At 35.8% G+C, this 14,241-nt stretch overlaps 1 protein-coding gene across 3 annotated transcripts in view; it reads right to left on the reverse strand.

Annotated features, from left to right (window-relative positions):
* Window positions 1–1,630: 1,630 nt before the first annotated feature.
* TRMT1L (tRNA methyltransferase 1 like) overlaps window positions 1,631–14,241 on the reverse strand; it is a 34,423-nt gene continuing 21,812 nt past the window's right edge. For all 3 annotated transcript variants that reach the window (XM_055582944.1, XM_055582945.1, XM_055582943.1), the window contains 5 exons: window positions 8,027–8,105; window positions 5,955–6,115; window positions 5,254–5,316; window positions 2,943–3,069; window positions 1,631–2,841 (listed from right to left, as the gene is read on the reverse strand). In XM_055582944.1, coding sequence (XP_055438919.1) covers window positions 2,589–2,841; window positions 2,943–3,069; window positions 5,254–5,316; window positions 5,955–6,115; window positions 8,027–8,105 — 683 coding nt within the window. In that variant the 3' untranslated portion in view covers window positions 1,631–2,588. The remainder of the gene's footprint in view (window positions 2,842–2,942; window positions 3,070–5,253; window positions 5,317–5,954; window positions 6,116–8,026; window positions 8,106–14,241) is intronic.

The raw sequence follows: 14,241 nt of genomic DNA on the forward strand, positions 1-14,241 counted from the left end.
TTGAATTCTTTTACCTGGTAAATATTTATTTCACTAGTTCCCCCACCCTAACCATTTTCTCTTGCTCTTTCAACTGAAATTCCTCTGTCATTTGGCCTATTTTTCTCTGTCCCTATGCAATCAGGTGAAACAGTTCCCTCTGGCATCCGTGAAGGAGTCCTTGAGTGGGAGTATCCCGTGTAGTCTGTGTGTTCTTTGGTGGGAGAGCTGGATCGGACATGAACACAGGTCACACCTTTCTTCAGAGGAGCGAGCTGGCAGCTGTCACTTGGTGGGAGGCGGGGTTGGAGGTGGAGGGGCTGGAGTCAGGTGTGAGGGAGAGGGCTTCCCCTCCTCTCAGTTGCCCGCAGGGGTGGGGTCAGGTCTCATGCTGCTGGAGCAGAAGCCCCGAGGGTCAGGTCCAGGCTGGCTCAGGTAGCTTTCAGTGTGTGCTCTTGTTCCTCCCAGCACTCAGCTTCACGCCAGCGGGGAGCAGTGCTGGAGCAAGAGGTGCACAGTGGGTATTAGGCGAGGGCTGAGGTGACCTTCCTGACTCACTCTGCTGTGCCATCACCGGAAATGGCTGCTCCCCACCTTGCTAAGACAGCACGTAGGGTTTGAGCTGCCTTTAGCATCTCATAGCCAACTGAGCTTTTTCCACGGTTGTGGCAACCCTTGCTTCATGGTGAATATGCAGTGCAAGGCCCGCAGTGCTGGAGCATCTGCTCAGCTCAGGCTGGGGGCGGTGGGGGGTACAGGAGAGCGGTCATGGGCAATGTCAGCAGTCTGTGAGGTTTCCATTTCAATCTCCCTTTCCACCCAGCTTTGAGGCCATGTGAGTATCCACGTTGGACCCCAGGCTGAGGTACCCAATGTGTGGCTTGAACCACTCACCCTCCAGGGAGGGTAATCTCCCTTTTCCTCCCAAGGTCACAGGTCCCTACCTGATTGCTTGTTTTTTCCTTACCTGTTTCTGTGTGGATCTTTTATACAGCCTTGGTTGTACATCTGACAGGTTCTAGTTTGTTTTCAGTGAGAATTGTTCCACATGTAGATGTATTTTTTATATGTTTGTAGGGGAAGGTGGGTTCTATATCCTCCTATTCCTTCACCTTATTTCCTCTCCCCATACACATCTATTTTAAATAATCAGATGGTCCAAGTGCTGGTTTGTCTCATGGATTTATAGAAACTTTTCTTAACTATACAAAAAAATAACAACTTTTATTTCTTTTCGTGTTCATGAATTAACTGGCAAGAATAATAAAGGTTTTCTTTTAATGGTCATAGAAACTAAACATGCACTTCATCTATTCCTTTATTTTACTAAAATTCCATTAATTGGAGACAAGAAAAAGCATCCCTCTAAGATTATGCTGTAATACAAAGAATTTTTCTTTAATTTTTTCTAAATTAATACTCTTATGTTGATGCAGCCCCAACTCCCTGAATTTCTGTGTATGTCATGGGAGTGGTTTTTTTTACATGATATATTAAACCTTTCAGTCATTTCTCTTCCTCCATTTCCCAAGCTTAATACTTGTAAAAAAAAGTTAGTTTTTCTAAGAAACACTTAGGTAAATGTGCATTAAATCCTTGAAACAAAAATCTAAATTTTTGGTATACGTTTTCATACAAACTCATATTCGGATGAAGCAAGAACCATATTTATTAATGGAAACGATTTTTTTTTTCCAACTAATTTTTGTAGTCATGTTAGCCTGGGCTACTTGTACAAAAAATTAGCACATACACAAACCAAAAAAACAAGCAAAACAAACAAAAAAAAAACCCACCCCAAAAAGCAAGAAAATCCTCACTTCAAAAATTCATAAGGTGACAAGTTTTACTCCTGAGAGGTAGCATAACCAAGCAAAAGAATATTGTACGTGCATTAACTGAGGCACTTGAGATCACCCAGTTTGTTTAATTCATAACAAAATCTCTCCTCAGAATTTCATGCTTGTAAACAATTACATTAGAACAGTAGTCTCAATTTATTTTAACAAAATCTTACTTTAAAGTGTAATCATCCGGACTTTAAACTTACAAGAAAATGTATTTCTATCTCTGATAAGTATTTAGTTGGAGAAATAAGATTTCTCGAAATTGGGAATATATTTTATCTTGTATTTGTGAAATAATACATTAGTAATCAGAAAGGACACTATTCCTCCTATTTAGGGTCACTTTAATAAAAGGATTCTGGATTCATCTTACACATTACAAACAGAAAAGATAAATATCGTGAATCACTTTAAGTAGAGCTGAGATTAAGTAATGTGTTATTTTCATAACATATAAAATTCCAAACAGTCTGCATGTGAAAATTTTCTGAGTTATTAAACAGTAGGGTGATCTCAGTCACAAACTTGGCTTCATGTGAAATGTTTTCATTAAAATTTTAAGCTTTCTTTAAAATAAGAAAAACTTGGAAAGCATAGCTCCCAAACCAGCTAAATTAGAAACTGCTAATTTTCTGAATGAAAAGAGCACTGTTTTTTATTTTTACACAACTGAATTGAAAGAATAGAAAAAGCACTACAGTTGTTACAGAGAATAATAATTGTGGCCATCAACACAGACATCTGAGAAACTTTCCTTTACATTTACCATCTTCTGCAACCACCTGCTTCTGCTTTGTCATTCACTGACATTTCAACCCTGTCGGCTACTGTGTCTTCAGATGCTGGTTGGACATGGCCCTCTGACTGTCCTCCAGTGTAAGTAGGGGTGCTGTACTTCAAAAGGATGGATTTAAACTGCATTAGAGGTGCATCTGTACGAACTCCCATTGGGTCAAAATGAGTTCGGCTTACTCGAAAGCCTGCTTGAGAAAGATAGCACAAAAACTTTTTTAACCTGCAACAAGGAAAGGCAAAAAAAAATGAGGTTCTTGTTTTAAATCATAATGTCATTAAAATATTAAATATATACACTTTGTCATTCACTGTCTGTCTTACTTTGGCATATTCATTCCTTTAATGCTGTGTCTGTGGATGTTGTAATAAAAGGGAGGATGTTCAGTATTGACATCAGTCTTTTGCCTCTTGACTAAATTTGCAGTTGTTTCATTACTTTTTCTCTTTCCTGAAACGTACAGATATTAACACGGAAAGTTAGCATTCTCTTAAAAATCACAAGCCAGATACTTTAATAACTACATACTATCTTCAAGTCTAAATTCTTTGACACAACATTTTGACCTATCTATCCAATCTTAATTCTTACAATAACATAGCTTTTATTGTAATATTTATATTTTCACTATCCTTTACTCATGTAATTTTACTGTTGAACTGTTTGCTGAATCAGAACTTCTTTCTACCTTCTTCAGTTGTAAGCCTCAAGCCTACCTCCATCTTCTGTAGAAAGCCATTTTTGAAATCTGGGCCAGTCATTCCACAGATTGCACTACTCTCAACACTACTCTGAGTTTGATTAAGTTCTGTCATTATATGTTTTCTTGTTTCATGTATTTAGGTCTTTATAATGTGTATAAATCCTTCCCAGATTATATTCTAAGTTCCTGGAGAATAAGGTCCTTTATTTCTATACTTGTATTCTCTACTGAATGCCAATAGAATTGACCCTTGTGAACAATGCAGTTTTAAATTGTGTGGGTCTACTTCAACATAGATATTTTTCAACAGGGAGAAACTACAGTAACATATGGTCCACAGTTTGTTGAATCTGTGGATGAAGGATTGACTTTAAGTTACATATGGATTAATCCCGGGGCTGTTCAAGAGTCAACTGTGTTTGATATACAGTAGTCTTCACTGAACACAAAGTCAGTCTCAGCGGCTTGCATATAGGAATTTACGAGTACACTGTATGATCTCATTGCCTACTTTTTACCACAGTACTTAGCCTTTACATTTTCAGTGAAAGGAAGCTAGCAAGTAAGTTTCTAGCAGTTATCCCTTCAAAAATCACAAAAGGAAGACAACTGAGATATCCAAGTTACCATATGGAGATTTTTTTCTGAATGTTCAACATGGATGTTATTATTGCCAAATTTAAAATTTTCATGAACGTTAACTTAAGCAAAAGTATTCAAAAGACAAATCTGATGCATGAAAATGAATGATAAACTGCATTCAAAGATAAATATTGTTGAAGTGTTGACTCATGGCTTCCCCCATTAAAACCTGATTATACTGTCACATTAAATCTAAGAAGGCACATGTACCCCAAGAGTTAGGAAAGGCTGAGACTAAAAATCCAATACCTTCCAATTACTATCATCAGCAGTACATAGATTTCTTTTGCCTGATATTTTCTATCATGTAAGATTTTATATGTTATACTAGTTTAGAAAATCATAATTTTAGAGCTATAAAAGAATCCATAGAGATTAGTCTAACTCCCTTAATTTATACATGAGAAAGGCTCAGAGATTTTAAATATCTTCAAAACTTCTGTTTTTACCTTATTCTAAAAAGGTTTTATGACAACTCTTAAAGGTGGGGGACCTGGCTAAGGTTATGTAACAAATGACACAAAGAAGTAGGGTGATACTCTTAAATTTAATGTATTTTACAGGATACTGGAATGCCTTTCTCTTCCCTCCAACAGAGAAATTAAGGAGAATAAATCATTTTTAAGTGATTTGAATCCTAACAAATTGGTTGAAGATGCTAAATGAACATGACTGTTGGGAACAGTATGTAGTTATTAAACCATAAGCTATTAGCAGGAGTTGAAATTTTCTTCTCTTTGAAAATCAACACTAAAATGCTGAGCAACTAATACAAAATTACAGCTTGTAACTATAGTCCTTGGTTCTTTCAATCTCAACACTGTTTTTGCCTGTATACAAAACAGATTTAGAATCTAACATTGCCTTCTAAAAACCTTAGACATTAAGCACCACCATTACAAATCTTAACATCCTTTGATATGAATTTATAATGCCTAATACAAGTATATTTTAAAGTATATACACACCTCAAATTATAAGAAAGGCTATGTAATAAAATTCTTATGGCCAGAGTATAGGGTCTTCTGGTTAATCAATGACATTTCTTTTAACATCTTGTATAGCTCTTGCAAGGGGATCACCATATACCAGAGATGTGAACAAAGTACATATTGATAGAAGTTTTGAACTATGCAAATGCCAGATAAATAAGGTCTACTGTAATTTGGTTGCTGGTATAATAAGATGAAAATGAATTTGAAGTAGGCTACCAAAGCAATCTCTTCTCTTCCAGTTACCCTGCTGCTACGTGCTCTTACACAGATGCGTTCACACACACGCACACGTACCTTGTGCGCTGTGACTATCTGTTGTGGTATCGTCTGTAGTTTTAATAAATACACCGCATTCTTCTAAAATTAGAACAAATGGAAACAAAATATTTTACAGGATGATATTAAGCAACAATTTGAAGTTTACTTAAAAGCTTACTAAATCTATGCACTGCTTTTATGAATATATGAGATTCTGTGACCAAAACAGGTTCCAAGAATTCATTTTTTGACCCTCTAAGATACCTAACAGGCCCACCCTTCTATCAGTAGCCAGATAAAACTACAAAAGCCTATTTATAGTAAAGAGAAAACAAAGCAGAAAAAACTTAACTTTTCTGAGTGGTAAGTGTAAACCTAGCTTCCATGTCTCAATGGATATTACAAAATTTTTGGCCACACTGTTCTCAGAATGACCTAAAGTTTCTCTTTCCAGAAAGCAGATACAGGGTAATAAAATCAGAACAGACTTTTAGTTCTTTCAATCTACTAAAGTTTAAAAAATACATCTATAAAACAAAATCATCATTCCTTTCAGGCCCCTAAAATATAAACTTGAAGAAAACAATGCAATTAAAAAAAAAAGCTAACTGGATTACTGATGAGACTCATTACAGAGAATTTACTTAAAGCATACTACTTATATTGCTTTTAATTATAACATTAAAGATGTATTTTTGATAAACAATTTGTAACGTAGTAAATTAGTGTTAAGTCACCTTGCTTATTGAGATTTGAAGGTGCATGAACTGAAAACTGAGGAGTACACTCGGACTCAAAGATTAATGTCTTTATTAGGGTCTGAATGTCATCTAAACCATGGTGAAGAGATTCAGACAGCATTCTTTTGAGGAATCCAGTATTGAAAAGGGAACTTGACCTAAAAAAAGAATATAGAATTAGATTCAAGAAGTGTTTTCTTTAATAAAATAAGTCTTCATAATTAAACAATGACTAAGTAATTTGCCCACTTTATCATGTCAATTGTCTAAGCTAGTGGGATTTGTAAAGGAAATTTTATTCACAATAGGTCAATTTATTGAGCCCTCATAAGGTGTATAGTCCTGTCGTACATAGACGTGTAAGATATAGTGAAGTATAAAATTCACTGTTTACCCTATGAAAGCCTATAAGTGTAGACAGAATCTAGCCTGGGACACACAGTAATGCAGAGGTTTTCACAATGCATATTCCTATCAGTAACAGTAACCCTTAGTTCCAGGGCATACATGGCGGGGCAGGGTGACATCCATAAGAATTACATGCGCTGGTGGTGATGCAGTTAAAAAGTGGCCCAGGGCTCAGTTTCCTATTTAATTTGAGAATCACAAGTATAATGGACAGAATATGAATTCCAGGTCAGACAAACCTTTCCACCACTTATTAGCTATGTAATCTTGAGTAACTATTGTTTTGAGTCTCACATTCCTTATCATAATATGGAAAATAAAACTTCTCACAGACTTACGGGAATTAAATGAGATAATACACCTACAATCCCTAGTACAAGGTATATCCTCAAGAAACAGTAGCTATTACTAGGGTAAGCAAATATATATGAAAGGATATGTGATTTTAAGTGTCAAACGAGTGACCAGTGTAAGATTTACTAAAAGACAATTCAAAGATTATTTTGGATTTAAGCACTAAGGAGTGACACTTCAAAAAGGATGCAGAATTTGAACTAGAGGAAGGGAAGGGAGAAGAGACTGGATGAGCGTAAATACATGAACAATGGCTTTAAGTGAGAAAACCTTAAGTTACTGTTTAGAACTCAGTCTTGGAGATTAAAAAAGATGAGTTCTGGTTCTGTTCTGTGTGTGCGACTAACTAAATCCTGAGGGATCAGTTTTATCCAACACTTAAAATACACTGTGCCATCATTTTCTCATCTGGTAAAATGAGGGAGGAGTTGGGCTAGGAGATCTTTCTGGATCTAGCAACCTGTTACTCTGAACTTCCCCAGTTCCAAGAGTGAGTAGGGTCAACATACTGCAGGTGACTGAGAGAACTAGAAGGTAAGGCTGGCCAGGTCATTCTTAATCTAAAAGTATTTACTTGAAGATAAAATAATGGGCATCAGCACAAATGTTTACCATTAATTTTTAGACTTAGTAATGACTAAACCTTGGCCTTATAAAGTAATGAGGCTGGAGTTTGCAATGATTGTTATTACAATGCTATTAGCAATCTCAAATTTCTCCAAGAATCTCTAGTAACAAACAGCTTATGGGAAGGATTGTGAGTAAAAGCAATTCAACTTTCAAACATGAAAAACATAACTAGTTACCAAGGATGCAAAAAGCACACACATACATTAAATATTTGCAGCTGTGTCACATATAAACAGCTTGACCTAATACAAAAGCAGACATTTACTTTAACATGCCCTTCTTCCTTAAAATTAATTCCTCAAAGAACTTTTACATTAGTTGACTGGTCTATAAAAAGTTATAGTGATCACTTTAAAATCATACCCTAGTTCTATAATTATCAGCTGAAAAAAGCCTCATCCTTACTATGCATGAATGAATTATTTAGTTTGCAGATCAGCTTGGCTTCTCTTTGATCCAACTGCATCTTAACTCTGTCACAAACTTGTAAGAATAATGGTATAGAAAAATGTGAAAAGAAAACACCTCAGGTTCATAAGGGAAAAGAATTATAATTATTTACCTATATTTTAAAAAAAATTGAAACTAAATTTGTCTTCTACCACAGTAATCAAAAGTCAGCAATCAGATCAATACATACATAAACTCTGAATACATTACTATGCTTAGGCACATACCATAGAGGTCCAAGTTCTATTGCTGTCTTTCCAGGCATGCTTCCATGACAATTACAGGGTAGCTGTCTATATGGGTTTTCTGTGAAAAGGTAATAAAAAGAAATCAAAGGAGAAATGACAATGTAAACAGTAGTAATTGTTATATAAGTAATAATTTGCAGCTACAGTACACTGAGGATCTACTATGTGCCAGGTATTGTGCATTTATATGCATTAAAAAAAATTTAATCCTTAAAACTCTCTGAAGCAGGTATTAAGATCTCAGTTATGTAGATCAGATGATTAAAGCTTAAAAAAGATACAGAAATCATGTCAAAATTAGAGGCATGGTTTTTAGTCACTATACTACCTGAAATAATTTCAGCAGGAGAAAATCTTATAAATTCCACAAGCTATCTATATTTTAAAATCAACTGATTGGGGTATAATTTACATACAGTAAAATGTATACATTTTATGTGAAAAGGTTGATGAGCTTTAATAAATGTACATACCCATATAACCAACATCCATCAAAATAAAGGCATTTCCCATAAGTTAACTCTTCTGTAATTGGGAAGAGAAAATGAATTACTCTATTCCCTAGGCTTGATGCATATTCAGTCGCAGACATGTAGGCTAGAAGAAACTAATTCAGTTTAAAGAGCAATGAGGACCCTGATGTAATCAGAATATGACTGGGGAGATACAAGACCTAGTCTTAGTTTCCAAAATGGCATGATATTCTATCTTGGACTTTCCTGTTCACTTAAGACTCAGAATGAAGTGAAGTGAAGGGAAGTCACTCAGTTGTGTCTGACTCTTTGCGACCGCATGGACTGTAGCCTACCAGCCTCCTCCATCCATGGGATTTTCCAGGTAAGAGTACTGGAGTGGGTTGCCGTTTCCTATAGTCATTTTAAATCAGATTTTCTCCAACTGAGTTCCCCCAGGCCATTTCTGGGTTGATCATTCACTTTCTTGGAATGGCCTGATCTGATCAATGGGCCCTAGATATATCCAGAACTCAGGATTATGGTAGTAAGGGCATGGGTCTATAGCTTCTTGCTATCTGATATCACTCTGTCATTTAATGCAATTGAGTGGCATAATTCACAGTTGTATATATACTTAAGGGCCTCCTTCACTGTTTGTTCCTAGGTCTACCTTTCAGCCTTAAAAGGTGTGGTTATCATTGACCTTAGCTTTGTTGAGAATGATGCTGCTCAAATGCTATACGAATATATTCAAGACATCTTCCCTGAAACCATTAAATAATTAAATTACATGTACTACAGGCAGAATTACCCAAAGTAGGGTGATTTATATTTATGGTTCTGTCCGTTGTACCAACTTACCGCAGGCAGCACACAAATATTTGTCAGTTTGTTTCCTGATGTATTTTGCAAAATGATCCCATCATATAAACCTGTGTCTTTTTTGAAGACCCTTGCCTAGGATTTCTTAGTGCCTGATGAGCATCAGCATCTTCAGGGATCAGGGTTATCATTTCAAGTTACGAAGTAGAAAAAAATGAAGGTGTGAAGAAAAAACTACTATATCTATGTCATTGGTAAATAGGCCACGAAGGTAATTCCAGATGAGGAATTCAAACTATTTAGAGACTTTAAATGAAATGGACTGAACACATACTTTAATCTCTTCTGTTTCTTAAAGCATTATTAAGATGAGAACAAAGGAATAAAATTCAAACCCCAAAGATAAATAAAATGTGAGAAGAGATAACAAGATGATGAGAAATGTCAATAAAATTTTAGAAGTGGGAAGCAGATACACAAAGGGGTAACTGATTTAGCAGGTCAGAGAAAGCTAAAGCCCGAGCCTGAAATGGGTAGACAGGCTACCAATAAACAGCAAGCCCACTGGCATTGTGGGGCCCGAAAAGGCTTGAGAATGAAAGTACTGACTGTCTCTGAAGATGGAAATAGGGTGGTAATGTGGGGGAAAAAAAAAGACCTCATTTTAAAATTTTAACACTTGGAGACTCTAAGATCAACAGTTAGGCTTCTGTGTCTTCTCCATCCAAAACAGGAAGTTAATCTTGGGTGAGGCTGAACCACAGAGGATCTGGAACCAGGGGCGTTAGTCACAGTTAAGAGTGAGGAGGCATATGAAAAGAAAGGGACTAAGTAAAAAGTCTGTATAAATGGTAAGACCTGCCAGTCTCCTTCCCCAACATGGTTCCTAGAAAGCTGATAAAAGGCCACAAGATTCCTCTGCATAAGTACTTACCAATCCAGGAGAGAAAAACACACATACAGATTGGCTGACTGTCTTTTGGGAGTTCTTGTAGTGAAAAGGCAGACTGCCTTCTCATTACAGTAAAATCTTAGCAGTTTATAAGCCCTGCCGCAAGAACTCCAATATAACTGTCAGCATGGAAAACTAAGACTACTAGACATTTGAGATACACTATGACAAGAACAGAATTGCAAACCAGAAATAGGAAAGAATAACTAAAACAACAAAATAATAGCAACAATACAAAAATAAGCAAAATGAAAAACCTATCCTCCCCTAAATATAAAATATACCCAACTATAGTCAATAGTATCATAGACGTAAGATTAGATTTCACATCTCTGAGACAAGAATAGGATACTATTAAAAAGGGAACAATAAAAATATGAAATAACTCTTGGAAATGAACAAAGTATGACAAATTTAAGCAGGGAAGTTGGAAAAATAAAACTCAAGGAAATTTATAAAGAACTAAATGCTAAGAAATAAATAGAGATGTAAAAAAATTAGAGGGTTAATCAAGCAGATCCATCATATAACTAAAATGAGTTCTGGGAAGACAAATAATTTGAGAGGAAAAAATTATCAAAGAGAAAATAGAAAAAATTTATCAAAACTGAAGAACTCAAGTTTAAGGGCTCACAGACTGCAGCACAATGAATTAAAAAAGAGGAATTCATAAACATCCTGAAGTTATTTTAGAATAGTGGGTTAAGAAGAGAGATTTTAAGAGCACTCAGAGAAAAAAACACAAAGGACTATTCCTAAGAACAACAGCAAACTTGTCAATATTGAAGGTTAAAAGACAAAGGAATAACATCTTAAACATTCTGAGGAAAAACAACTTCTAACCTAGACTTCTGTATTTACCCCTGCAATCCCTCTAAGGAAATCCTCCTAAGGGAAAAAGTGTAGCTTCAAAAGGAGAAAGTGAAGAAGGAAAGGTGAAAAATACATAAGATTTAAGATATAAGGAAGTACATCACAAGGAGAAAGCCAAAGAAAATTTCCATTATGAGTCTAAAAGGAAGACCCAGGGCAACAGCTTTTGGCAGACTTAGAAACAAACAACCCAAACCAGAGGAGGAGGACTGTCTCCAGCGGAATTAAATGAAACCCAAAGGTTGTTTTTAACAAAAATCACAGAAGCACTAAAACTGTATTACGGATTTTGAAAAGTATATTCACACCCAAAAGGTGACAAATATATAGTAATGATTAATTCGATTTACAGGTGTATAAAAAAGTTATTACAGCACTGTAACTGGCTCATCTCTGTGGAGCAGCCTTCTAAGAAAGGCAGCAATGATCCCTGTATCCTGGTATTCATACCCTTCTATAATCTCCACCTCTTGAATGTGAGATCATTGGATCTGGAGACTCATATCTAGTGACTAGAATATAGCAATATTCTCTTTTTCTCTCTCCCTTTCTCTCTCTGGTTCTTTCTGATGAAGTGAGCTGCTATTCTGTGAAGAAGACTACTTGACAATGAACTGAGAACACCTCTTGGCAGCCAGCAAGTGCTCAGGTCTTCAGTCTAACAACCTACATCCAGGTCATAAACATGTGAATGAGCTTGTAAACAGTCCTTCCCCAGTCAGGCCTTGATGACTGCAGCCCCAGCCAACACCTTGACGGCAGCCTTGTGAGCGACCCTTAGCTAGTGGACCCAGCTGAGCTAGGCCCAGATTCTTGACTCAAGAGAAACTGAGATAATAATGTTTTAAGCCACTAAGTTTTGAGGTAATTTGTTACACACAGATAGATAACTAATACAACTTGTAAACAAAGTTTTTATAAAAATATGAACATGGAATATTGATTAAGCCAACACTGGAGAGGAGAAGTACATGCATGTGACTGAGCTGGTCTGAGATTCTGAATAGCTGTCTTCATGAAAGAAAGTTATAGGCAATATAACTTAGAAATAGGGAAGATATCAAACATTAGAAACTTTAAACATTAGAAGAAATGGCTGTAAGATTTTTATTAATAGTTGGTTACTTTAGGGAGTGGGGCAGATATCATTACTAATAAGATGCAGAACTATTTGATTTTTTAAATTATATACTACATATTGATAAAAAATTCTAAGTGATCTGACTTTTTGGAAAGAAACACTCATTTATACTCTGTAAGTCCTATATGATTACAACAATGCAGAAAACAATTCATATTGCTTAATAGTAATTTATTAAGTCAAAAATCCTTTAAAATGTTTGATTAAAAAAAACACTCTAGTGACAAATTCCATAAAATACCAGTTATATGTGGAATCTAAAATACGGCACAAATGAACCTATCTACAAAACAGAAGCAGACTCACGGACACTGAGACCTGTGGCAGGAGAGGGGTGGACTGGGAGTTTGGGTTAGGAGACGTAAACTACTGCATTTAGAATAGATAGAAAACAAGGTCCTACTGTTTAGCACAAGGAACTATATCAAGTCTCCGGGAATAATCCACAATGGAAAAGAATATGAAAAAGAGTGTATATACATGTATAACTAAGCCACTTTGCTGTACAACAGAAATTAACAGTGTAAATCAAACATTCTTCAATTTTTAAAACAATTAAAAAAAAACCCACTGTAGTAACAATCCAAAATTATAAAGTGACATGAAGGACTCCTGAAGGAGAAGGAAAGATGTTAAGTTTTTACAGATTCAGGATCAAATTTGAGCAGAGTGTATTTGAGTTTAGTTACTCAATGATATTGTAAAACACTTATGGTGAGAAATGAAAGGATAAAAATCTCCATGTAAGAACTGGTTCATAATTTTAAGGGTAGGAATACCATCAGTAACACTGGGGTACGAGGTAAAAAGAAACACTGAGGTGTTTTTTTAATTGAGGTGAAACTCACATTAGTGATATCCTTTTAAACACTGAAGATGTGTATTATTTCTTACATAAAAGAAATTAGGAAAAAATAGAAAAGAAACCACAGGGCACTATACCATTTATCTAGGAGGACCAAAACCTTCCCAAGTTTCATCAAAGATATTTATGAAATTTATATTTTAAAAAGCCAAGTGGATTCTATAACCTTTCTGACTCTGTTGCATTTAAACCAAGATTAAGATGGTGGACTGGGCATTTAGAGTTGGCTTCTCTTATTCCAAATCTTTAGAAATGACAGAAAAATTTATTTTTGTGAATAATTCCTAAATACTGCTAGAAAAGAAGAAGAGAAGTCGTCATACATTCCAATCATTCAGTACTTGCTGAAAGCTTATAAGCTGAGAGATAGTACTACTGGAAGAAAACCATACTGGAGGGAATAGATATTAAAGGCAGAAATAGCCTAGGGGCTATATGAACCTAAAAAGCAAAGATGAATGCTACTAGAGTAGCTCTAGGACAACTGTTAAAGGGATTGGTTAGAAAACTGTACTTGAAAAAGCTGATTACATGACTCCTTTAATCCATGACTAGCAGGTTACAGAAGATATCTGTATCCAGTTTGAAGTGATAAAGGTTTAGGTTGGAGAAGCAAAATAGTACCCCAAATTTGATTAAAAAAAAACCAATTACCTCTGGGCCTAAGAAGCTCTGAATTCCAAGGCGGATGAACACAAAGAGACTCACTCAGATATATTCTAACCAAACTGCTGAAAGCTGCAAAAAGAATCTTGAAAGCACCAAGTACCAAGTACAAGGGAACAACAATACAACTAACTTTTAATCAGAAATAATAGAAGCCAGAAGGCACTGTAATGATACAGTCAAAGTGCTGATTGGTACTTTTACTGATAAATGATCGGTATCTCAGCTTCATGCACAAATCCGAAAGCACCAGAGAGAACGCAAACCAAGGAACATGACAGCATGCCCTCCGTTCCCACTATCGATTAACGCTAGCAGAAGCACCCGGACAGAAGACAAGCATGGTGCGTTCTGAGGAAGTGTCAAAACCACATCTCCTCCTTAATTCAATGTGGTCAAAATAAACTACCAACTGGTTTA

The sequence above is a fragment of the Bubalus kerabau genome, chromosome 5, assembly GCF_029407905.1.
Source record: "Bubalus kerabau isolate K-KA32 ecotype Philippines breed swamp buffalo chromosome 5, PCC_UOA_SB_1v2, whole genome shotgun sequence".
In the NCBI taxonomy this organism is placed as follows: Eukaryota; Metazoa; Chordata; class Mammalia; order Artiodactyla; family Bovidae; genus Bubalus; species Bubalus kerabau.